Consider the following 25,929-nt stretch of genomic DNA (forward strand, 5'->3'; position numbering starts at 1 on the left):
AGGTGTTTGGTACACTTGTCTTTATTGATCAGTGCATTGAATACAGGAGGTGGGAGGTCATGTGTGGCTGCACAGAACACTGGTTGGCCACTTTTGGAACACACCGTTCAATTCTGGTCTCCCTGCTATAGAAAAGATGTTGTTAAACTTGAAAGGGTGCAGAAAAAATTTGCAAGGATGTTGCCAGGGTTGGAGCATCGGAGCTACTGGGAGAGGCTGAATACGCCGAGGCTATTTTCCCTGGAGTGCGGGAGGCTAAGAGGTGACCTTATAGAAGTTTATAAAATATGAGGGGCATAGATAGGGTAAATAGCCAAGATCTTTTCCCCAGAGTAGGGGAGTCCAAAACAAGAGGGCGTAGGTTTAAGATGAGAGGAGAAAGATTTAAAAGGTACCCAAGAAACATCTTTTTCACAAAGAAGGTGGTGGGTGTATGAAATGAGCTGCCAGATGTACTGTGGAGGCTCCATATAATTACAAAATTCAAAAGGCATCTGGATGGGTACATGAATAGAAAGGGTTCAGAGGGATTTGGGCCAAATGCTGGCAAATGGGACTAGATTTATTTAGAATACTGGGTCGGCATGGATGGTTTGAACCAAAGAGTCTGTTTCCATGCTGTAAAACTCTATGACACGCTAACGTAAGTAAGATTTCATGTGAAAATGCATTCACTGAGCTAGACCACCCACAGAAGATTATTAAATTTCTTCTGGCACTACAGCTAGATCTAATATTTAGAAATACCAGGAACTGACAATCCCTGTCACTGACAGTGACTCCCTTAGGTCCTTGAAGTCCTCTTTCCTGCCTCCATTTCTCATGATTCCATCATCACATTCATATCAGAAATTGCTGGAGAAATCCAGTAGGCCTGGCAGCATCTGTGAGGAGAAAGCAGAGTTAACATTTCGCATCCACCGGTTCTTCTTTTGAAGGGTCAGGTTCTGAAGGTTTTGAAGAAGGGTCACTTCATTCGAAATATTGACTCTGCTGTCTCTTCACTCATGCTGCCAGGCCTGCTGCGGTTCTCCAGCAATATCTATTTTACTTTCAGATCTTCAGCATCCACAGTTCTTCGTTTTATTTTAGCACATCCAAATACCTGAAACCTTTGCTTCAATTTTCCAACATTTAAGTCCCAACCGTATAATTCAGTCCGGCTTCCTTAAGAGGGGGCCAACTCACCTACTTGGAAGAACAATGCCTCTCGCTATGTGTGCAACACCACGTGCCTGCTGCGGTCACAGAGATAGCCAAAGAAGAAGGTGGCAGGATGGGACCCACTCAGCAATGTGGTAATCACGCAGATGACATAGGTGTCTCAGGTTTGCCTGTCGTCCACCTTGATCTGAATTCACAAATCACAACATCCGCTCCCAGAAACCAGGACCAATGAATTTCCAGCATAAAGATCCTTAATCTGCTTGTAATCATTCCAGAGTTAAAAATGCTGTCAATCCTCATCCACCGTGTGCTCACTCACATTTATTCATGCTAATTAACCTATGTTGCTAAACAGTGTACAGTTTGCTCATTCGTCTAATGCATAGCCTTAATATTAACTTATTTTCGAGTCTACACTGACCATTACATTGCAATTTTATTGTGAGTTGTGATTGCTTCTTCAGCAGAGAAACCATAATTTGGTTTCATTTTGAAATGGTGCAGGTTTTGAAACCAATTTGCGGCCTCATGGTCTTTACAGATTCATTTTTGGTCATGAACTACCTTTCTCTTTACTTTTTCCGATGCTGATCATTTAAAATAAACACATCCGATGACTTGCAAAGAGCAGTATCCAACATAACTGAATGAAGAGGGTTAATCATTTGGAATCAACATAACTCATGGCTACACTTTCCAACAAATACTTAACCAGAAATGGAAGTTTGCTCTCGATTGAGTGTAATCACAATGAAAATCTCCAATCATATGTCCTACATTTAATCAATCAAGCAGCTATACTCCCACACAGCAGAGTCTTTCTAAAGCAGTTCATATAAGCTAAACTAAACCACAACTGATGATAGTAATAATACCAATATAAAAGAATGATGTTGTAGCTCAAAAATTGCATACATTTGCAAAACATGTAGCTTAAAAATATGGTGCTGATTTTCAATTTGTTGTATAACATGGTAGATGGGGTCACAGTAATCAACGTGCCCACCTCATATTGTTCTGGAGAGACCTGAACAATTTAATGGTCTGGCCTGGTTACATGAAAATTGTTTTGTGCTAAACAAGCGCTAAGAGGCAACTCATCAACTGGAGATCAGGGGCAATCTGGTGGCTCCTCTGGACAGCGGTGTTCAGCAGTGGTGGTTTTTGTTGGGGTGGAGTCTAGTGGAGAAGTCAGTGTGAGGGGAGATGGTGCTCCTGAGAGGATAGTACCAGAAGGATTTCTTTTTTTGGAGTGCCCATATTGCTCAGCATTCAGATCCCCTAATCAGAGTGTGCAGAAGCCAAAATTACGTTTAAGTCCTTACGCTGCAGTTTAAATATTAAATGAAGTTCCACCAGTTTCAGTCAGTAGGACAGTCTGTCTATGCTCAATCAAAAATGATGTCAAGTTCAGTGCCAATGGTATGTTATATTTTAGATTTTCATCTTATTGCAGCCCAATTCAAGCTGAAAAATGGGGTTATCATGGAATGACATTCCCTCAGGATCTTCATTTAAAGTTTCATACACATATTGTTAATATCATAATAAATGTCACGTTAAAATTAGGCCAGAGACCTGCTCCCAGACCTCTATGATGCTCATTTTCCTGTCCAGAATATCGATTGTAAAAAAATCCACACTGAGGAAAGAGATGTTGAACAAATTATTTTAATGAAGTGTGGACCCCCCCACACAAAATGTCATAACCTGCTTTTTTTTTTCCTTTACAGCATTTATGGGGTTTTCCTATTTTACATTTATGAACAATTTTGAAATGCCAATCATTAGATATTGAAGAACAGTGACTTATGTTGTGTTTTTGCTTTATCTTATTTTTATCCACTAATCACAGTCCATTCAGTGTTCAATTCAAATTTAAAAAGCATATTAAACCTAATGCATCTGACTGCATTATTTGGCACTTCTGAAAGGCTAGATTATAAAGTCATTTTTAATGCATATTATAACACCCTGACAATAAAACAAATATTACAAATGCTTTTGAAGAGTCAAGTTTTATCTTAATGAAGGAAAAATAACAAAATAATGTTGTGTAAGTTTGATACATTGACATTCAAATGATACAACGATAATAAATGCATCCTAGGACCACATTTAGTTTTACATTGTGAATGTATATGCCGATATATAGGACTGGGTTTTGCTTTGAGTGGTGAACAAATGCTATCAGCTCTTATGCTTGCACTTCACCACAGGTACTGCATGGCAGATTTCAGTCAACCAACCATCCAAAACAATGTAGCACCCTCTACAGAGCATCTGGGAGCTGTGTGAACAGAGCAAATGACAGTGTAGTCACCTCAACCAATGAGATTGAGGAATAAGAAAAGGACAATGGAGAATTTAAACAAGTGTAAGATGAATTCATTGACTGATTAAATACAGAAAACAAGCTAAAGACACAGGAAAAAATTGGATTAAGACAGACAGAGCTAAAGCAGACATGAACAATAATTAAAAGCTGGAGGAATGAGAATCTACACTTATAAAAGTTTATTTTTAATGCTAGAGTTTAATACTTAAGCGTTATTATGTCATTCAAATGGTATCTAAATGACAATGAGAAACCCTAACTATTGTTTTGCCCTTGTCAATAGTCTGTAGAGGAACTTCATTCAATACTTTTGAATGGGGTGCCTTATGACACGATGAGTTTGTATGCAGCTTACTGAGCAGTATCATTGCTTGTGAAGCAGCCTCTGATTAGTGTTCCTATCTGTGTGTGTACAGTCATCAGGAGATGCTATAATTTCTATGTAAATAACAGTAACCAGCAAGAGAAGCTGGGTGGCATGGTGGCTCAGTGGTTAGCACTACTGCCTCACAGTGCCAGGGATCCAGGTTTGATTCCAGCCTCGGATGGCTGTCTTGTGTAGAGTATGCATGTTCTCTCCATATCTGCATGGGTTTCCTACCACAATCTAAAAATGTGCAGATCAGGTGAATTGGCCATACTAAATTGCCCCATGGTATTCAGGGATGTGTCGGTTAGGTGCATTAGCTAGGGGTAAATGAAGGGGTCTGGGTGGGCTCTTTTTCGGAGTGTCGGTGTGGACTTTTTGGGCTGTTTCCACACTGTAGAGATTCTATGATTTTGGCAGAGGAGATTTGATAGTGGTGAAAATCATAAATCGCTTTGACAAAAGTACATAAGGAAAACCAGTTTCTGGTAGCTAAAGGATCAGTAACCAGAGGGCACACATTTAATGTGATTAAAAGAACCAGAGGGGAGATGGAAAATTTTTTTTGCAGTGTGGTTGTGATCTAAAATATTTGCTTGGAAGGGTGGTGGAGGCAGACTCAGCATAGATATTGACGGGGATTTGTGGAAATGCTTTAAATGGAAAACGTCAAGTGCTTTGGCAAAGAATACGGATGGGACTAACTGGAGAGCTTGACCAGAACACTGGCACTGTCACAATGGGTCAAATGGCCTGCTTTTGTGCTTTCCCACTCCTTGATTCTTCAGAATTGTTTAAGTACTTACAAGATACTGACAACACAAAAACATGCCATTCAGCCCAACAGATCCATTTTGCTGCATATGCTTTAGGAGACTCAGATCTTCATCTAGTCCCATAATTCTATCCTTCTATTTCTTTTACCCTTATGTGCTTATCTAGCTTGCCTTAAATGTGTTGATGCTACTTTTCTCAACTTCTCCTTTTAGGTCTTATATTCTAATGCCTGGGTAAGGAAGCTTAGCTTAATTTCCTACTCGATATATTGGTGACCATCTTGTAACAAAGGCCTATTGTTCTGGTCCTGCCTGTAAGTGGAAACATCCTCTTTACATTTACTGAGGTCAAGTAATCAGGCCAAGTCTCTGTCTTTTCTTCTCAAGAGAAAACAGCATTACCCTGTTCAATCTTCCTTAAAACATATGACCTTTCAGTTCTGATATTATGCAATTAAATCTTTTTGGCACCTTCTCCAGTGTCTCTAGTTCCAATATGATTGGGGCCTTGAATATGAAGCTCTTTACTCTGAATATGGTCTCACCAAGATTCCATTGAAAAACTCTTTTTCAATTCTACTCTCTGAGAAATGGGGTCTGTGCTTTATATTTTGCATTGCCATATTGGCCTGCACCAGTACTTTCAGGAAATCGTGCATCTGCATTTCTAATTCAATTTGTTTCTCCACCTCATTTGGACACTTGTTTCTCAAAGGGAACATGGCCTCCTAAATCCTTCTACCAAAAAGTAATAGATTGCATTTATTGATATTAAATTTCCGCAGACTGACAGACTTTAGACAGGAAAGGGAAGTCGGAGATTGACTACCTCTGCATGTAAATAAAATGCTTCTCTTTAATACAACTGTGACCATACTTGCAAAGGATCACATTGATTTTCTAAACGGAAAGCTGCTAGATAATTACATTCTTCTTTCTGTGTCTATTGTTACATGCCTTGCACATCATGCCAACAGTCGAATCCTTAACAGTTTTATGGTGATTCTGATCAGATAAGAGTAGAATAAAATTATTCTTTATACTGCATGAGAATGTACACATAGTTGTAAGCTGACAAATAATAACTCCAGTTTATTATTCCTTTCTCCCCTCATTTTTCCTCTCATTTTCTTAACATAGGCAAGCGAAGGTAGTAAAACCTGATCATTTCGTTTGTGATCATGAAGCTTCGACACAATTGCAATATGCAGTTAAAAGTTATGAAGGGAAACCTGTCTGCATTTGAAATGTGAATAAATAATCAGGCTGAACATTGAGTTGCACCATTGTGAATGTGTGACGGCAATATTTAAAGGTTAACTAGCTAACTCTTTCAATGAACACATCTCCACTGTTAATGCTTCCAGATTAATATTTTTACAAATTATCTTTAAATATTATTAATAGGTAGTTAGAGTTAATTATCTCGATGTACAGCATAACAGTGTCAGGTTCCACAAGAAAGTTGATGAAATACAACTTAAACTCTCCACACACTTTGTGACACCATCATCTCTACAGGAACCTCTCCATCCTCACCACATTGTTACAGCTGACTCCGACATGTAACATTGCTCATACAGTGTCTAGTACTGAATATACAGAAATTTCCTCTGAGTAGGTATTTGGAAGACCAAAGCCACTGTCTTTGAAGCCAGCCATAATCCCCACTTCCTCACCACCATATCCATTCTACTTCCAGGTAACTATTCGAGGCTGATCTAGGCTGGTTCAATTTTAGTGTCATATTTGACCTTGAAGTGAGTTACCAGAAAGATATCTACATCACTGGCAAGACCACGAATTTTCACCTCTGCAATATCGTACAACTCATCCACTTCTGAAACCCTCATTCATTCTTTTATTTCCTGTGCACTTCATAAACTTGAGGACATCCAAAACTCAGTCTTCCATATCCTATACTCTACTCATTCACACACCACCATGTATTCAATGTTCTACACCAGCTACCAAGTCAGCAATGACTTAATTTTGAAATTCTCAACATTTCATAAAATTGTTCCATGACCTTGCCTCCCCCTGTCTCAGTCACTTCCTCAGGCACTACAAGTCTCTTGAAAGCCTCAAATTTTATTCACTCCATCACTAGTGGCCATGCCTACAGCTGCCTAGGCCCTAAGCAAAAGGAAAAGGCAATGACAGTGCCAAAATTCAAACATATCTGTTCTGTAATTTCTTCAAACATTTTTGAAATTATGATATCAAATTCATAAAATCAAGTAGCAAACCTAATCAGGTACAATCACTTCCCCAAATTGAAATAACAATAATTCACCACACTCATTCATGAATTGGAATTGAAAAATATTGAATATTGCAGCAAATTATATCATTGTTTACTATATGATACTGTTAATAGAAATTGCATTTTAACCAAGACACAAATATCTTTATTCCAATGTATAATATATACATTGTTTGTCATCAAGGGTGCAGAATAAATTAACTGGATACAAAGTATCCCAATTATATAACTCCTTTAGAAATGAAAAAAACCCTACAATTAATTAGCACATCCTTTCCTCTGTTGGATGTAGTTTAAAATGGTATTAATTCTGTGGGGTAAAACAGAAGGTCAATCCTTTATGTGCACTAAATATAACTTGAACAGTGAGACTGACAATTTTTAAAAGGAATTTGGAACCTCAAATCTTCAATAAAACTCAATATTTAAAATATACTTGTTATAACAGAACAGGCCACAAGTTAGGATTGGTATTAGTACCAGAGCAAAATAACTGCTAATGTTCATACAAGTGTTTAGGTAGCATTCCTCTTGTTAAATACAAGCATCAATATGGTTAATTCCAATAGGTCAATGTTTGTTAAAATTACTGACAGGGGAAATGCCATGCAAGTGTACTAAGGACTTGGCTATTAACATCAGCAATAGTAATTTCTTAGGTTTGTACTTCATCGAATTACTTATTTATAAGTTGCAACCTATAATTGATAACTGTGAATGGAAGGTTGCTGTTGTGACAAAGATTGCCCACCTTGTGCTGCAAAACAAGGTATTGTAAAGGTCTTCACGATATTTTATTTCCTGTTGCTCACTCACAATTACCATAATCATTAATGCCTGTCACTGTCACAGCCAGAACAATTTTGTAGACAATTTTATGACACTCTCCATTCAGATATTTTCTCCCTCCTTTTTTTTTAAAAAAAAGAAGCAAAATTCTGCAATTTAATAAAATAAAAGTAAGGATATTTGAAGGTGCCCTTACCTTCTTGTCTTCCTGATCATTTGCTGGTCGCTTTTCCTGACTGTGGCTGTCACTGCCAGTTGCACTCTCCTCTTGTTGCCCATCCTGCTGTTGCTGCTGCTGCTGCTGTTGCTGACAGCCACTGCCTCCAGACCCCTGAGCGTGGGGGATGGGCTCCGAGCTCCCGTTCTCCCGACACTGAGAAACTCCGTTTACATCCATCTCGACCTTTCAATTCACTACATTGCACAATAAAAAAAAACACACACACACACAACAAAAGCGGATTATTTGAAGGCCGCCTTGGAGGGAGGGAGGGAGCAGCGCGCCCGAGAGAGAGAGAGGGAGAGAATGAGGCACAAATCGCAGACTTATTTCAAAAAAAATTTGTCCTTGTGCAGTGGCCTTCAGTCGCCCCTTGCAGGGGGAAAAAAAAAGAGGCAATCGCTAACTAAGCGGATCGCTAACCAGCCAGAGCAACTCGCCGATCAGTGTGTGCTGTCATGATATAGTTTATCGGCTGCTATTGGATCGCTTCCACCACAGCTCTGGACCCATCCCAAAGTTACAAAAGCAAAAGAAAATCTCAGGGATTATTGCGGTGCAGCTGATGGTGTTAGCTTTTTTAAACAGCCGTTTAGAAATGACAGCCAAAAAGTTTAAAATAAAAGCCTCCTCCGAGCGCATTAGACACCACCGCGGATCGCGATTGCAATAAAGGTTTCTTCTTCTTTCCCCCCCCGACCCCAACCATCCTCCCCCAAACCTGTGAAATGTGGCGCCGATGCTGGCGCTCGGGCATTTACACGGCTAATGTTGGTTCACGATGTCGTTCATCTGTCTATCCTCTGTGTGACCGTGGCTCTCTCAGACTCAGCCGGCGCCGCGCCACGCAGCATTGCACAAGGAGAACTGGAGTAAAAGGGAAAGCAAGGGGGGGAAAATTCAGAGAGGGAAATCGAAATCTCCACTTATCCACTGGAGTCTTGGAAAGCCGACCGCCGTTTCCCAGCTTCGCAAGTGAAAGAGGGCTCGCGTCAAAGCAAGCTGGAGAATAATATAACTCTTGAATGGGCCCCGAGTAAGATTTGTTTCAACTTCAAGAATTATGACTGAGGGATACATTCGCCGTAATCTCTTCCACCCTCCCTCCCCCCATATCTATCATATAGTACAGTGGCATTACCACATAGGCCTCGCTGCAGAAATGTATAATGATGAAAACACAAGTTTTCAAATTGAAATGCTGGAGTATTTCAGCTTTTGGGCCAGACTTGTAAGTTTTAAAAACTGATGAAATACAAAATGTCTCCAGATGTTAGCATTATAGAGGTTGCATGTTTCAGCAATAAATAATGGAAAAGATGGCATAATTTGCATTTTTTTAAACTATCAGTGTTGTATAGGAAATAATTGACATTTGTTGAACAGTATTTCACAACAGGACATTTATTCAATGATACAACTAGTATAAAACGTTAAAGTGCTATTTGATTGGTTTAGAAAGTCCATGTCAACATATGGATTCCTTTACTAACTGTGCCCCACAGTGAAATCGGGTCATTTTCAACATTGCCATGGACCTGCTAAAATTGCAGATGACTCACTCACTGGATCACTACTCAGGCAGTGAAAGTGGAAATTGCCCTCAGTGTCCTGTAAAGGGAACACTGTCTGGCCAAGTAATTTACAGTGATTGAACAAGTCAAATCTCATTTTTGTATGAAATCACATTTTGAGAAAGCAGTACTGAAAAAAATACCAAATGTCTGCATATTTCATTCTATACCTTGATCAGTTTTGATTTGTAGGAGCCGGTGTTGGACTGGGGTGGACAAAGTTAAAAATCACACAACACCAGGTTACACTGCAACTGGTTTATTTGGCAGCACTAGCTTTCAGAGCACTGCATCTTCATCAGCTTCTCTACCAACTGATGAAGAAGCAGTGCTTAGAAAGCTAGTGCCTCCAACTGAACCAGCTGGACTATAACCTGGTGTTGTGTGATTTTTTAACTTTAATCAGTTTTATATCTGAGAAACTAAAGCAGATGTAGCATCAACATTAGGTATCTAGGAGGCAATTTTAAATGTGCTTGTTCTCTACCCCTCCAAACACACCCATCTCACAATGACTGGAAGCAGATCAGGAAAATAGATTGGGGGAAGTGATTAACTCACAAACTTCAGGAAACCCACCACAAATGTACCAGCTTCCATTTTAACTGTGGCTGGTTTCACGGCAATTTTCAGTAACCACAACAACCCATGTTTATAATACATTTTTGAGTAGTAAAATGTCCATTGGAGTATTACCAAATTAAGTTGGACACTATGCCACAGAAGACATTTAGAATGCAGATACCCAAAAGGTTTTCAGGAGAACAGGTTATAAAAATAATCTTGGAGCAGACACAGAGGCTTACAAAGTTCTGGGGACAGAATTCCTAACCTTAGCACTTTAACTGAAAGCACAGCACAATGGGTGGAGACATTGAAGTTAGGAATTTCAAGAGAGTACACAAAGCTAGTCTCAGAAGAGAGCCAATATTTTGAAAAGTTGGAAGGAATTGAATAGAGAAAGGACAGTTATGGAAGGGTTGAACCAGGACGGAAGATTTTAAAGTTGAGGTATTGCTTATGCATACAGCATGGCAGTGAACATAGGGAGGATGGGTAAACTGGATTGGATGTGCATTAGGATGTAGGCAGTACTGGTTGGATAACTTCAGGTTAGAGTGTGGGAGTCCAATCAAGAAAATGCAGCAATAGCTAAGTCTAAAAATCAGGATTTAACCATTTAAATCAGAGATAAGGCAAAAACAAATTCACTGAAAGGGCCATAAGTCTTTGGAACTCTACTTGAAAAGCTGAAATAGAGTTCTTGCATATTTTAAGCCAGTGAGTTTGATTTTTGTTGAGCAAGTGGGTGAAAGCATATTGGGCTAGATGGGAATGCAAATTTGAGGTTACAATCATGGTATTATTGAATAGTGGAGCAGGCTCAAAGGGCTGAATGGCCTGCTTCTACTTCTGGTTGTGTGTTCGTATGTATTGTTGAGGGTTCAGTGAATGAGCTGAGGCAGGAGTAAAGTCATGAAATACTATGGCAGTGTGCGCAGGCTGTCTTGCTAATGGTGCATATACACAATTGGAAGTTCCCAAGTCAAATATGACACTAAGGTGACAAAGAGTCTGATTCAGCCTCATGCATTTGCCACAATGAGCAATGCAGTAGGTGGCTAGGGAACTTAGTTTGTGTCTGGGATCAAAAGCAATGCTTTCAGTACTTCCGAATATTTAGTTGAAAGAAATCTCCTGTCATCCTGAACTGGGCATTGGACAAGCAGGGTGAAAATTTGGAGGCACAGGATGGGTCAAGAGAAGTGTGAGTGAGATCGAACTGGGTTTTGTCAAAATCGTACATACAGAAACTGATGCCGTGTTTTCAGATGTTACTGAGAAGCAGCATGCAGATAACAAGTAGGAAAGGGGCCAAGGATAGATGTAGTGTGCAGAAATAAGAGAAACCATTGCAGTCGATTCCCAGACCACAACTAGATGAAAAGACTAATACCACCTGAGTACAGGTAGATATTGGAGGAGAGGTTTCAAAGGAGAATGACAGAGTCATCTAAATCAAAGAACTGTAGAGAGGTTGAGGAACAGTTGACTGTTGGAGAGCCAGTTAACTTTGTCACACAGGCTGATCCGCATGGCTTATTATTTTAATATTTAAGCTAAGCTCCTTTCCTGAGATTTTGGCAGTTATTTAAAGTTAATAAATCCTGCACCGGTTTCCTGGAATTTGGGAAATTCGTCAGTGAAAGCAAGTGGTCTCTTTACTTCAAAAAATGAATATAGCCAGCGTTCACAACAGCATGAGTGGGCTGTAGAGGGATGGGAAGAATTACTGGCCACATCGACAAACAGGAGTATCATTAATCTTCTGGAAAGCTTAATGCTTCTAGAGGCTGAAGTTGACATCTTAAGCAGTCAAAGATACTGCAGTGTCCAGGGCAAAGTCCTGCTCCCGGTGACTATGTATTACCAGAGGCTGTGAAAATCCACACAGCCCTCAACTTCCTTTGCCACTAATTCTTTCCGAAGTGTTACCAGAGGGTCTCAAAGGCAGCTGTACCTACAAGGGCAGGTAACAGATGAGTGTTTTGTCAGGGCTGGAGGTTACACAAGTCTCCCCTGTGTTAAAAATAGCAGACTCCTGGATTTGTGTTTTTGTGGTCTTCTACTACTACCAAGCAAGAATGGTGAATGCATTAAAGTGGTTGATAGCAATAACATTTACATTAGTAAGTAATTAGACTATACATTCCTCATGTACTATTTTCATTGGTATCTGTGTAGATACTCTTTATGATCTCCAAAGCCTTTCTTTTTCTTCTCTAATGTGGTTTCAATGGAGTTGGAGGCTGGCTGCCCTGTTGATTTGTGATGATCACAGCTGATGACCTCTGGTTATTGGACCCCACGATGGTCCTGCCTCTGGTTATTGGACCCCACGATGGTCCTGCCCCTGGTTATTGGAACCCACGATGGTCCTGCCCCTGGTTATTGGACCCCACGATGGTCCTGCCCCTGGTTATTGGACCCCACGATGGTCCTGCCCCTGGTTATTGGAACCCACAATGGTCCTGCCAAGGACGATTACATATTTCCCTGTGCGGGGGCAGATTCAGTCATGGGAAGAGGAAACAGCGTGTCAGGTGCAGGTTGAGGATGGGAAGTGGGAATATTTGAGGGAGAGCCTACTTCGAAAACCCTTCTCTCCGTCAACCTTTTCATGGACCAATAACATATCAGTCTGTAGGAGAGCACCCTCAAGCAGATTTTCTAAACCCTATGATGACATATCACCCATTCTGTATAACACAGGAGAAATGCTGGCATACATGGATTCCCCAGTCATGGTCAGGGTGAGCTGCTGTCTGTTATGTGCAACCTGTGTGTAATCCCATGGCCTTGCACAAAGGCATCTTTAAGACTGAGCACAGCTGCTTTATTCCCTCTGGGGTCAATTCTGGATGTTAGTGTTCACATATAGATTCAAAGACACATTGCTGATTAATGTGTCATGATTTGAGTTCCACTTGGACATCTGCTCCATCCTTGGAAGATGGGCGGCAGCATCAATCCATAACATTGGGAATTACTCCTCTATCCTCCTCTGATATTGTCAACAGTGTCTGTGTGGCAGGACCTTGCTGGTTTGCTGCGGACCCTATTTCATACTCTTTTTTTATTGGTGACTCCCACAGTTCAACATCTCGTTACTGATCAATGCTTATACAGGCTGTGCACTCCAATGTAGATGTTCCACTGCACTCCCCACCATCTTCTTTTCTCATGCGCACTAGTGAACTATGATTGGATCAGATTCTTTAACAGCAGCCACCAAAGAGCTTGTATTTTCTCCTGTGCATGGTAAGCATCTGCTCTGTGAATGCTGTTCCCTCATAAGGAATCCCCATATCTCAGGAAGCATTATCTCACAAAGGGATGTTCTTCATCTGATCACTCCTGAACAAACAAGAGAGAAATGTGATGTTGTTTTCTGAATGCAAAAAAAATCCCGATGCTCATCGCGCTTAAGATGATCATATTTCATTTGTGTTCAACTCAAATCAGGTTGAGTTGGTCCTGTATAAGATGCAGCTTGATGATATTCAGTGCTATGTCCATGCAGCAGCGAAGTGTCATAATCTTTGATGCTCAGGGATACAAATATACACTTCACCTTCATGGTGTCTTGCTCTGCAAAGTTCAAAGTCAGGATCTGTGATGACTCACCTCTAATCCTTTTTCATTGTATTTGCATTCCCTGCAAAGAGATGCAACAGATCTATGATGGCTGGAAGTCATGTGTATACCTAGTGACAGCAGTGTATTTGGTGGAAGTGACTACCAGACAGAAATCTCTAGTGGGGTGGACAGCCATGGGCACTCCTCTTCAGGAGATGAAGAACAGACACAGTCATGATCAGCTGGTCAGAAATGCAGAGCCTCAACTCTCACATACAAGAGATGTCTTCAGAGAGCACTATTGAGTGATGTGTGGCCCAATATTGGTGTTCCCTGAGGCTGCATGGAGTCATGAGCAGTAAATAGAGAAGTCCATCCATGACATGTATATCATTATATATATGCAAGTGTGAGCTTATCCACAGAGAGGATGGTTGGACTCTTGAAGAGCCATATGTGGCATTAAGCTGAGTAAATGCAAAAACAACAAGTTGACTGCTAGGCAATAAATGCTAATTTATATAACGTTGACTGTCCACATCATGAATAGTACATCAATATAGGGAGCAGATGCTAGATATCTCACAGCTAGGCATAATTCGGATGTCCAAACAGCCTGTGAAAAGGGGTGAGGGATCATAGAGTCATAAAATCATAGAGATGTACAGCATGGAAACAGACCCTTTGGTCCAACTCGTCCATGCCGACCAGATATCCCAACCCAATCTAGTCCCACCTGCCAGCACCCGGCCCATATCCCTCCTATTCATATACCCATCTAGATGCCTTTTAAATGTTGCAATTGTACCAGCCTCCAACACACCCTCTGGCAGCTCATTCCATACATGTACTACCCTCTGAGTGCAAAAGTTGCCCTTAATGGTCTCTTTTATATCTTTCCCCTCTCACCCTAAACCTATGCTGTCTAGTTCTGGACTCCCCCACCCCAGGGAAAAGACTTTGTCTATTTATCCAATCCATGCCCTTCATGATTTTATAAACCCCTATAAGGTCATCTCTCAGCCTTCGACACTCCAGGGAAAACAGCCCCAGCCTATTCAGCCTCTCCCTATAGCTCAAATCCTCCAACCCTGGCAACACTCTTGTAAATCTTTTTTGAACCCTTTCAAGTTTCACAATATCCTTCCGATGGGAAGGAGACCTATATTGGAGGAGATTGAAGAGTTGGAGAGGGGAAGGAATTTGAAAGCACGCAATATTCTAACCAATGTCCTGTACAGCCGCAACATGACCTCTGACCAATAAAGGAAAGCATACCAAATGCCTTATTCACTACCCTATCTACCTGTGACTCCACTTTCAAGGAGCTATGAACCTGCACTCCAGGTTCAGCAACATTCCCTAGGACCTTACCATTAAGTGTATAAGTCCTGCTAAGATTTGCTTTCCCAAAATGCAGCACCTCGCATTTATCTGAATTAAACTCCATCTGCCACTCCTCAGTCCATTGGCCCATCTGGTCAAGATCCTGTTGTAATCTGAGGTAACCTTCTTTGCTGTCCACTACACCTCCAATTTTGGTGTCATCTGCAAACTTACTAACTGTACCTCTTATACTCACATCTAAATCATTTATATAAATGAGGAAAAGTAGTGAACCAGCACCGATCCTGAGCATGAAGGGACCATACCTCATGGTCACACCTACATCACCTGATACTCCTTTGCAGCCTCTGAGAGAACACCAATGCAGGAAGAGTGTGACATTGACTGCCCCTGCATTGTAGTAGGTAGGAAAGCTTGTTGCAGTGCCCATACTAGTACCACTGTGCTAATGATGGCCAACATAAATGCCTCAGTCTCAGAATCAGTCTCATCCATATTCACAGGAGCTACAAGCTTTCACCTTATCCTTAGACAAAGGGCTGCACCCTATACAAGTGGCCAAGATTGGAGCCCTCTATGTTAGCAGCCAATTCTCTCTCTATATGGCTCTTGTCCTGTTACATCAAACCACATAGTTTATCCATTGTGATTGGTGCAGGACAAAGGTTTCATGGATGTTGCCTGGATACTGTGCATATGTCTGCAGCAAGTTACCTGGATCTTGTGTATATGTCTGCAGAAAGTTACCTGGATGCTGTGTATATGTCCGCAGCAAGTTACCTGGATCCTGTAATATATCTGCAGTTAACACATGGCAGTCTGGCATCAATAGAATGTTGAGAAAGAAATTCCCCACTGTGATAATATCTCCAATCAGGGACATAGTTATAGACCAGGACCGACAATCAAATATAACCATCTATCATCTATTGGGCTGTTCAGTATCTCATTTTCATGCTGGAGGGCCATCTTCATGGAGCTTGCTTTGCATACAGCTCCTCCAAAGTTGCTGGGAGATGGTATCCTGTCAGAGAGGCAGCATAACGCTAAAGATTCAATTCTATACCCTCACCTGCCTCAACCCCCACCCCCTCTGGAGACCAAATGCCACATCTTCCTGGCTGGACTCCCACTTCCTAACCTAAATTTCAGATTATCCAATCATTACTGTGCATCAAATCCAGTTTACCCATCATTTCTGTACTCACTGCCATGCTGTATGAATAAGCAATACCTCAGCTTTAAAATCTTCATTCCTGCTTTCAAATCCCTTCCCCTCTCTAACTCTTCAATCTCCTCCAGTCCTACAATCTGTCAATATATTTGCTCTCTTCTGAAAGTGGCTTCATGGAACTCTCTTGAAATCCCTGATTTCAATCTCTCCACCCATTGTGCTGTGCCTTCAGATAAAGTGCTAAGCTCTGGAAATCTCTCCCCCATACTCTGTAAGTTTCTGTGTATGTTCTGAGTTGATTTTTTATAACCTACTCTTTTGCAAATCTTTTGGGTATCTGCATTCTAAATCTCTCCTACCCAGTATGTCTGAACACATTTCATGTTTTTCACACTTTTTTGACACTTAATATTTTAGACATCATATTGTCTATGTGTAAACTGTGTCACAATTTCACTTGATTTCTAAAGACAAATAAACAAAAGTTATAAATATGAACAATGAGCTAACTCTCAAAACTAAAGAAAAAACAGAAACTGGGCCAATTAAATCACTGGAAATATTTTCCAAACTTTCTTTCTGCAACAAATCAATATACAAATTGTTGAAATGAATTATTAAAGCATAATCAAAGCAATGGAAAAGCATGTTTCACAATAATGTGACGATGCTTTCCTTTACATTTCTTTTCGGTAACACCATTAATATTTTAGTCAAAGGCCTCAGCCTAAGATTAGAGTAGATATTCTTCCAGATCTGTCACACGATAAGCTGAAAAGAGAAAATGATTTTATCCCTCTTCTGGCAATTCTCAGGATGCTGCAGCCTCAGTATTTACAGTGTGGAGAATCTTTTAGCGTGCATCTGCATGATTTTGTCAGTGACACATCCTGAATTGTGTGCTTTTCTCTGTTGTAATATACTTTGTGAGTTGGTTTTAGCAAATGATTTGAAACAGTCTATCTAGTGAATCCTTACATTTGTGAGAAATGGATTAACAATAAAATTATTACTGACTGCTTGTTTACTTGCAAAAAAGGAGTAACAGAAGGAAAGAGGTGATTACGCCACCTATTTTTAAAATTAAGTATTCAAAAACTATTAATAAATAAAGATTTCTCTAACTGTGCTATAGATATCACTGCCTAGCACCAATGGACCCTGTTAACTCCAGTGATTTATTTTCCAGGAATCAATCCAGAGCAATTGTGTAATATTCTCTCAGCACAACTCAGACAACTTTCTTTCCAATTTAATTCACTGGAGATAAGAAACACTTTCTGACTTGTGCACCCATTACTCCCCTTATAGTAATTAAATCCCTTAATAAACATGAGCAATGCCAGACATAATTTTACACTACAATTAAAATAGCACAGTTCCTGTTTAGCCATCATACTTTAAGCAACACATCTTAGATATTACATTTCCTCATTTTTAAATTTCTTTCAGCTGATTACTTTCAGTTTAGAAGTTATGAAGCAACATGACTGAATTTATATCAGAAATTCAAATTGTCACAGTATTCAAGAATAAAAAATCACCAGTCATAAAATATAAAGAACGGTAACTACAACATGGACATTGAGCAAACAACAGTTAATAAGAAACATAGCTGTTGATGGATGAGAAACATTGAGATTCACAATGCGTAATTGTAAAATAACAACCTTATTAAACTTGGTAGATTAATTTGTCTTCTCTTGTCTGTGATTTTGACATATGTGTTTATATAAAAGAAAGGAGAAGATGAGCTAATTAAATTTAAAATATTTTTAAAATAACTTAGGCCACAATCCCATTATTAAGACAGTATAGGTGAACAAAACAATTGTATATAACAAATTAACAGATAAAACAACTTGCAAAATAGCTATATTACAAAATAAAATTCCCTTCCAGCTGCCCTACACCCTGCCTGACATCAAATTTTGCAAAAACTTTACGCAAATGAACTTAAAATCTTGACCTTCTTTCAAGATCCCTTCATGGTCTTTCCTTCCTAACACTAACCTGATCCAACCTTATGCAGTCTACCATGTTCAGTCATTCTTTGATTCCAGTATTCCTGTGCAACCCACCATTGACTCCCACACCCCCAATTCTACTCCATCATTTTGGAAGCATCATTAACTACCTTGATTATACTCCGTTAAAATCCTTTCCAAACACTTAACTTTCCTCAATTTCTAAAACATGCTACTTTGACAAAGTTTCACTTAACTCTTTCAGCACCTACTGTTTTCTTTGGGGATGTTTTCTGCATTAAAAATACTATAAGCTGCAATTTATTACTTTCATCATATTCATAAAATATTATGTTTAACCATAAATATTTAGGTTGAGAGTTTTATTCAAACTTTCACTCTGAACTTAAGTAATAGCATAAAGCTTGCAGTTGTTTATGTAATTCTAGCTGTCAAATTCTTAATTACTTACACAAACATAAATTGTATCAATCATTGTAACCATTAGTAGCATGTTAAATATAAAGACCTCTACTTTTGACAATCTTGCTGGTTTCTTTATTAGCTGCTTATAAATGCAGTTTGTTTATTGCATTTATCAACTTCAGTTGAGGGAAGTCAATACATACAGTTAATGCTTTCAAGATTATCCCAAGGAAATTGAAAAAAAAATGTTTTATACTGTCATAGAGTCATAACAGTATGGAAACAGTCCCTTCGGCCTAATTCGTCCATGCTGACCAAATTTCCTAAATAACCTAGCCCCACTGACCAGCATTTGGCCCATATCTCTCTAAACCTTTCATATCCATGTATCTGTCCAAATGTCTTTTAAATTCTGCAACTGTACTCGTCACTACCATTTCCTCTGTCCGCTCGTTCAATATACGTACCACAACAAAAGTTGCCCCTTGGATCCCTTTTAAATTTTTCCCCTCTTGTCTTGAAACTATGCCCTCAAGTTTTGGACTGCCCTGCCCTAGGGAAAAGACCTTGACTATTCACCTTATCTACGCCCCTCATGGTTTTATAAATCTCGAGAAGATCATTGCAGTGGGCACAGTGGTTAGCACTGCTGCCTCACAGCGCTAGAGATCCGGGTTCAATTCCCGCCTCAGGCGACTCTCTGTGTGGAGTTTGCACGTTCTTCCCGTGTCTGCGTGGGTTTCCTCCGGGTGCTCCGGTTTCCTCCCACACTCCAAAGATGTGCAGGTCAGGTGAATTGGCCATGCTAAATTGCCCGTAGTGTTAGGTAAGGTGTAGATGTAGGGGTATGGGTGGGTTGCACTTCGGCGGGTGCGGTGTGGACTTGTTGGGCCGAAGGGCCTGTTTCCACACTGTAAGTAATCTAATCTAATCCTTCACCCTCCTATGCTTCAGGAAAAGAATCTCATCTTCTCCAACCTCTCCCTATAATTCAAATCCTCCAGTCCCGTTAGCATTCTTGCAAATCTTTTTTGCACTCTTTCCAGTTTTAATAACATCCTTCCTATTGCAGGGCAATCAGAATCAGCATGTTGCCAATTGGGACTCAGGCGAAGGACTGTTCAGGTTTGCAGTAAAATTTTCCTTTGGGAATGTTTCTCCTGTCCTGTCCTGCATTGTGCTCAGCACTACAGTGTGCTAGTTCTAGGCAAGGGGTAGCCAAATGGTCATGAGATATTCATTTACCCTGCAATAGGAATCTCTGAGATGGACAAGGAGTTTGTTTTTCACAGCTATGCCAATGCTAAGAAGACAGCACTCTTCCCTTCTGACTTAATTGTCCAGAAGAAGATATAACTACCACCTTGCACTGAGCTTCTCCTTAGAATCCCTACAGTGCGGAAACAGGCCATTAGGCCCAACAAGTCCACACAGGCCCTCCCATGAGTAACCCACACAGACGCATTCCCCTACCCAATTACTTGACATTTACCCATGACTAATACACCTAACCTACATATTCCTGAACACTATGGGCAATTTAACATGGTCAATTCATCTAATCTGCACATCTTTGGATTGTGGAAGGAAACCAGCGCACCCAGAGAAAACCCACACAGAAAAGGGAAGAATGTGCAAACTCCACACTGGCAGTTACCCGAGGCTGGAATCGAACCAGGGTTCCTGGCGCTGTGGGGCAGCAGTGTTGGCCTGATCTCCTGTCCGACTCATTTTACTTAGGACAGCAATGTCACGTTGAAACATTCAAGCTCCCATACAGCAATGGCAGTACACCATTCTGGTCAGTTACTGCTGGGGTTGTTCATGAGGGTGCTTACATTCCAGGATCCAAACTTCATTTTGAGAGGTGGAAGATGTCTCTGCATGGATTCCTTCAGTGTGATTTTAATATTTTTGAAAAGTGAAGTTTACTGAACAATTTTTAACAATGACTAATCATGGGATTTTCACATTGATATATCTCAGGGCGTAAAAGGGAATGGAACTTACAAACAGAGAGACATCCTTTGTGAATGGTCAGCTCTCTTGTCAATCATGAGACATTCTGTAAATCATGAGCTCAGAAGTATGATGGGAACTGCAACCGCCAAACTAGGGAGTGATGGCTCTAAAAACCTAACCAACCTAAGGCTAATGGCTTATTAGCTAAAATAAATTATATATTTAGTGACATGAATCTTCCCTTTCCTCAATTCTAGCGGTACTGATAAAGGCAAGTGAATAAATTGTTGAGAAATATATAAGTTTCCTTTGAATTGCAGTATAATCAGAAAAAGGCATTATTGTCCCTTAAAGACAAATGAATACATTTATAGTCATAGAGCTGTACAGCACAGAAACAGACCCTTCTGTTCAACTTGTCCATGCTGACCAGATATCCTAAATTAATCTAGTCCCATTTAGAGTCATAGACTCATAGAGATGTATAGCATGGAAACAGACCCTTCGGTCCAACCCGACCTGATATCCCAACCCAATCTAGTCCCACCTGCCAGCACCCGGCCCATATCCCTCCAAACCCTTCCTATTCATATACCCATCTAAATGCCTCTTAAATGTTGCAATTGTACCAGCATCCACCACATCGTCTGGCAGCTCATTCCATACATGTACCACCCTCTGCGTGAAAGTGCTGCCCCTTAGGTCTTTTTTATATTTTTCCCCTCTCACCCTAAACCTGTGCCCTCTAGTTCTGGACTCCCCGACCCCAGGGAAAAGACTTTGTCTATTTATCCTATCTATGCCCCTCATAATTTTGTAAACCTCTATAAGGTCACCCCTCAGCCTCTGACGCTCCAGCGAAAATAGCCCCAGCCTGGTCAGCCTCTCCCTGTAGCTCAGATCCTCCCACCCTGGCAACCTTTTTTTTAGCTTCCCTTCTATAATACTGGTCTGATTAAGCTCCCAAATAAACTTACAAAACAACACTTCTTATCTCAAAACCAGGCAGCTGTTGGTTCTTGTCTTCGCATCTTCCTGTGTCTTTCTTTTCTCCTTGTTAGAAATTTCTGCATTACAGGTTACTGATTGAAAAGGGACTTTTAAAAGAGCTATTTTTTTATCAAGCAGTTTGTTTACAGGCTGGGGCTTGGCAGTTCTCCTTCCAACTGTTCAATTTTCCCTGGTCTTATACTCGAGAGCATCGGATGTGTCATTGGCTTTTAAGATTGTCAATATACTAAATTGAAAATGATTGGTGTTTGATATGTTTCAGGAATAATTTAAACTGATTGGCCAAATTTGGATTTGGTTTTGTCTCCAAGCGACTAACTAATCGAGTGGCTCAACCCAGTGTTACATTGTTACTATTGTTGAGTACACTTGGTGCTGTGTCTGGTAGTTTTGCTGCTTTTAACTCTCTTAAAGGTATACCCACATCTTCATAACACCTCCCCCATTAAGAAATAATAAACCCTCATAATGAAAAGATGGCTTCATTTTTTATCTACTTTTTAAATACATTACCCTAACATACAGATAACTTAACTTCTTCCCATATACCTGTGTATATATACATAAAACATTTAACAAAGACAAATCTCATCGATACTCTTTCAGTTAAATCCACGATAACGCATCTGCAATTACATTCTTCCAACCTGCAACATATATAATTTTTAAATTTAAAGTCTGTAACATAAGATTCCAATAAAGGAGTCTTATATTCTTATCTTTAAAATGTTCTAAGAGTGTAAGCGGATTGTGGTCTGTGTACACAATCACCTCCAATACATTGTTCGTGACATACACATTAAACTGCTATAAGGCCAGTACCAAACTCAATAGTTCCTTTTCGATTGTGGAGTATTTTCTCTGGTGGAGTATTTTCTCTGGTGGACGTTAAACTTCGAAAAGTAACCAACTGGCAGTTCAATCCCATCATCATCTTCCTGTAGCAGTACAGCTCCAACTCCAATGTCACTAGCATCGATGGTGACTTTAAAAGGTTTCGAAAGGCTTGATGGAGCTGAAACTAGTTTGGTGGTTAATATTGATATCAAATGGTCGAATGCTTCCTGGCATTGTTCTGTCCACCGAAACTTTGTGTTCTTCTACAGCAAATCAGTTAACAGTACCACTACACTGCTGACATTTGGAACAAACTTCCAGTAGAATCCGCTGAGTCCTTAGAATCAAGGCACCTCTTTCTTTGAGGTTGGGCATGGGAATTCCTCAATAGCCTTCGTCTTTACATTCCGTAGAGTCAACCTTCCATGACCAATGTTATGCCCCAAGAACGTTACCTCTGCTTTCACAAATTCCATTTTATTTAAGTTTATCACCAGTTTTGCTTCTTGTAGTCATTCAAAGAGCTCTTCCAACTGTCCCAAGTGACCTTTCCAGGACTTACTAAAGACTAATACATCGTCCAAATAGACTGCACAGTTTGTTAACCCAGCCACAACTCTGTTCATGAGTCTTTGGAATGTAGCGGGCGCATTCTTCATTACAAAAGACATCACATTAAACTGATACAGCCCATTTGGGGTTGCAAACACAGAAATGTCTTTTGCTGTCTCTGATAAAGGTATCTGCCAGTAACAATGCATTAAGTCCAACTTGGTGATGTAACTGGCTTGTCCAATGTTACAGTCCTCCAATCTGGGTATTGGATATGAGTCCAATTTTGTAATGGCGTTGACCTTCCAATAATCCTCACAAAATCGTTGAGTCCCATCTGGTTTGGAAACTAAGACCATCGGCGAGCACCACTCACTCTGGCTTGGTTCAATGATGTCCTTGTCGAGCATAGCCTCCACCTCCATCTGGACATGTCTGACTTTGAGACGATTATGGCGATAGGGGTGTTGTTTTATTGGAGCAGTATTTCCCATGTTTACCTCATGTATAATCCTCCCCATCTGATTCTTATATATGCCCTTATACTGCAGTAACAAATCTTTCAACTCCATTCAATGCCCCTGAGACAGATAGCTTACTAATTTATCCCACTCCTCAAGGACTTCATTTTCTAATCTATTTTGAGGCACCTCAAAATCCATATCATCTGGATTTGATTCCTCACTCTGCGGGGCAGTAACTAACACCTGTTTCGCCAGTTCCTTCTCTCTAGTGTAATACGGTTTCAACATGGTCACGTGATATACCTAATACTTTTTTTCTATCTGGCGTCTTCACTAAATAGTTCACCCGACTCAACTTTTTCTCAATTTGATATGGACCACTAAACCTGGCTTTGAAGGGATCTCCTATCACCATTATAGCACTAACACGTCACCCCCTTGGGAAAACAACCAAGTCTCAGAGCTTTTATCTGCCACCTGTTTCATTCTATACTGTGCCCTTTTTAAGTGCTTTTAGCTAATTCCCCTAATCAATTTAATCTCTCCCTCACTTCTGCTACATAAGTTAATTGTGAGATCTCCGACTTTGGTCCAGTCAATTTTCTGTCATTAATTTCAAAAGGCCTCTCACTTCATGACCGAATTTGAACTCAAATGGAGTAAACTGAGTAGATTCATTTGGGGCATCTCTAATGGCAAACAATATGAATGGGATACCTTTATTCCAATCATTTGGGTAATCCTGACAGTATACTCCCAACATGGTCTTCAAGGTCTGATGCCACCTTTCTAAAGCTCCCTGGGATTCAGGATGATATGCATTGGATCTAAAGTGCTGTATACCTAAGCTACCCATAATCTCCTTAAATAGCTCGCAGTAAAATTTGACTCTTGGTCGGACTAAATCTCTCTGGCTAGCTCATACCGTGTGAAGAAAGCTACTGACTCCTCTACCACCTTTTTTTCCCTTGATACTTCAGAATGGAATTGCCTCCGGAAACCTGGTAGACACGCCCATTATGGTTAACAAATACTGGTTCCCACTTTTAGTTCTCAGGAGGGAACCTACACAATCAATTATAACCTGCATGAAAGGTTCTTCAAATGCGGGAATTGGCAACAAAGGTGCTGGTTTTATTACCATCTGTGGCCTACCTACCATTTGACATTTATGACACCTACGGTAAATGTTAACCACATCCTTGTGCATGCCAGGCCAATAAAAATGTTTTTGTACCTTAGCCTGAGTCTTTTGTACCCCTAGGTGACCTCTTACAGATAGTTCCTGTGCTACCGGTAATACTTCCTGTCTGTATGCTACCAGCAACACAACCTAGTGCAATTCAGCCCATTTCTCCTCTGCACTAACCTGCTGTGGTCTCCATTTTCCCCTTAGGATTTTATCTTTCAGATAGTGACCCTCCAGAATATTCTCTGTCTCCTTATCATCTTGTCTCGCGTGGCAAGTCTCTTAGCCTTTCAGGACTAAACACTTCTGTCTGACCTTCTGCCTGTTCAGGTTTTTCCTGCAGTATTACGTCAAACAAGGTATCCACTAACTGAACCTCAGCTCCTTAATCTTTCTCTTTACTTTTCACTTTGTGCTGTGACTTATGATCGTGGGATCTGGTTACCACACAGTCTGGGAAAATACCAGGATATTTCTGTTTTAACTCCTCAGTTTCTTGGTTTTCCTTGGGCTTCTCTGCAACAAGGGGTGTCACTCCCACCTTCCATCCTGCCAAATCATTCCCAAGAACAAACAGAATTCCTGGAACTGACACTCTATCAATCACTCCCACTGTAAGTTCCCCAGTCTGAAGTTGGCATTCCAACCTGATCTTACACAGGGAAATGCTACATTTCTGTCCACCTATCCCCCAAATTATCACACTCTTCAGTAACAGATCCGAAAGAGTGCATATTCACTCATCCCTGACTATCAGCAACTGGTTATATCCTGTATCTCTCAAAATTATAACTTCCTGTCCGTCTCCGCCTGTTCTTTCTGAGTAAACTTTACCCACGGAGGCTAATTCTTTGTAGAGATCGGGAACTAACTCCATACCCAGCCCCTGCCCAGGCTGTGCACTCTCCTGCAGCTCCTCGGCTCTTCTTGGGGTCTCCTTTACTACTTTCACTGATGCCACTGGCTTAGCTTCTTTTACCACATCTTTTCCCAAAGTGCCTTTCTTTAATGGCCAGCACTGTGACTTTACGTGTCCCACTTTACCACAGTGGAAACACCTGAGGCCTTTCACCTCCTTTCCACCCTCTTGGGCTTCTTTTTTATCCTGAATTCTCTACTCTTGGTTTTAAAGTGTTAGGTCTCCCCTTCTCCCAACATCTATCCCTCACAGGACGAAATTCTGGCCGGAAGCTTGTCTTATGCACCAGCATGTACTCATCTGCTAATTCTGCTGCCATTCTCACTTCCTAAACTTTCTGATCCTCCACATGAATTCTTACCACCTCTGAAATTGAGTCTTTCAACTCCTTCAGCAAAATAATCTCTCGTAGATCCTCAAATTTCCAATCTATTTTCAAAGCAC

At 40.5% G+C, this 25,929-nt stretch overlaps 1 protein-coding gene across 5 annotated transcripts in view; it reads right to left on the minus strand.

Moving 5' to 3' along the window:
• The window catches only part of rbms3 (RNA binding motif, single stranded interacting protein), a 1,402,627-nt gene extending 1,393,661 nt beyond the window's left edge, over nucleotides 1-8,966 (minus strand). For 2 of the 5 annotated variants that reach the window (XM_072575202.1, XM_072575203.1), the window contains exons 1-2: nucleotides 8,645-8,966; nucleotides 7,900-8,117 (exon numbers count right to left, since the gene is read on the minus strand). In XM_072575202.1, coding sequence (XP_072431303.1) covers nucleotides 7,900-8,100 — 201 coding nt within the window. In that variant the 5' untranslated portion in view covers nucleotides 8,101-8,117; nucleotides 8,645-8,966. The remainder of the gene's footprint in view (nucleotides 1-7,899; nucleotides 8,118-8,644) is intronic. The other 3 variants (XM_072575201.1, XM_072575198.1, XM_072575199.1) reach the window with 2 other exon arrangements.
• Nucleotides 8,967-25,929: the final 16,963 nt, after the last annotated feature.

This window comes from Chiloscyllium punctatum, chromosome 8, assembly GCF_047496795.1.
Source record: "Chiloscyllium punctatum isolate Juve2018m chromosome 8, sChiPun1.3, whole genome shotgun sequence".
In the NCBI taxonomy this organism is placed as follows: Eukaryota; Metazoa; Chordata; class Chondrichthyes; order Orectolobiformes; family Hemiscylliidae; genus Chiloscyllium; species Chiloscyllium punctatum.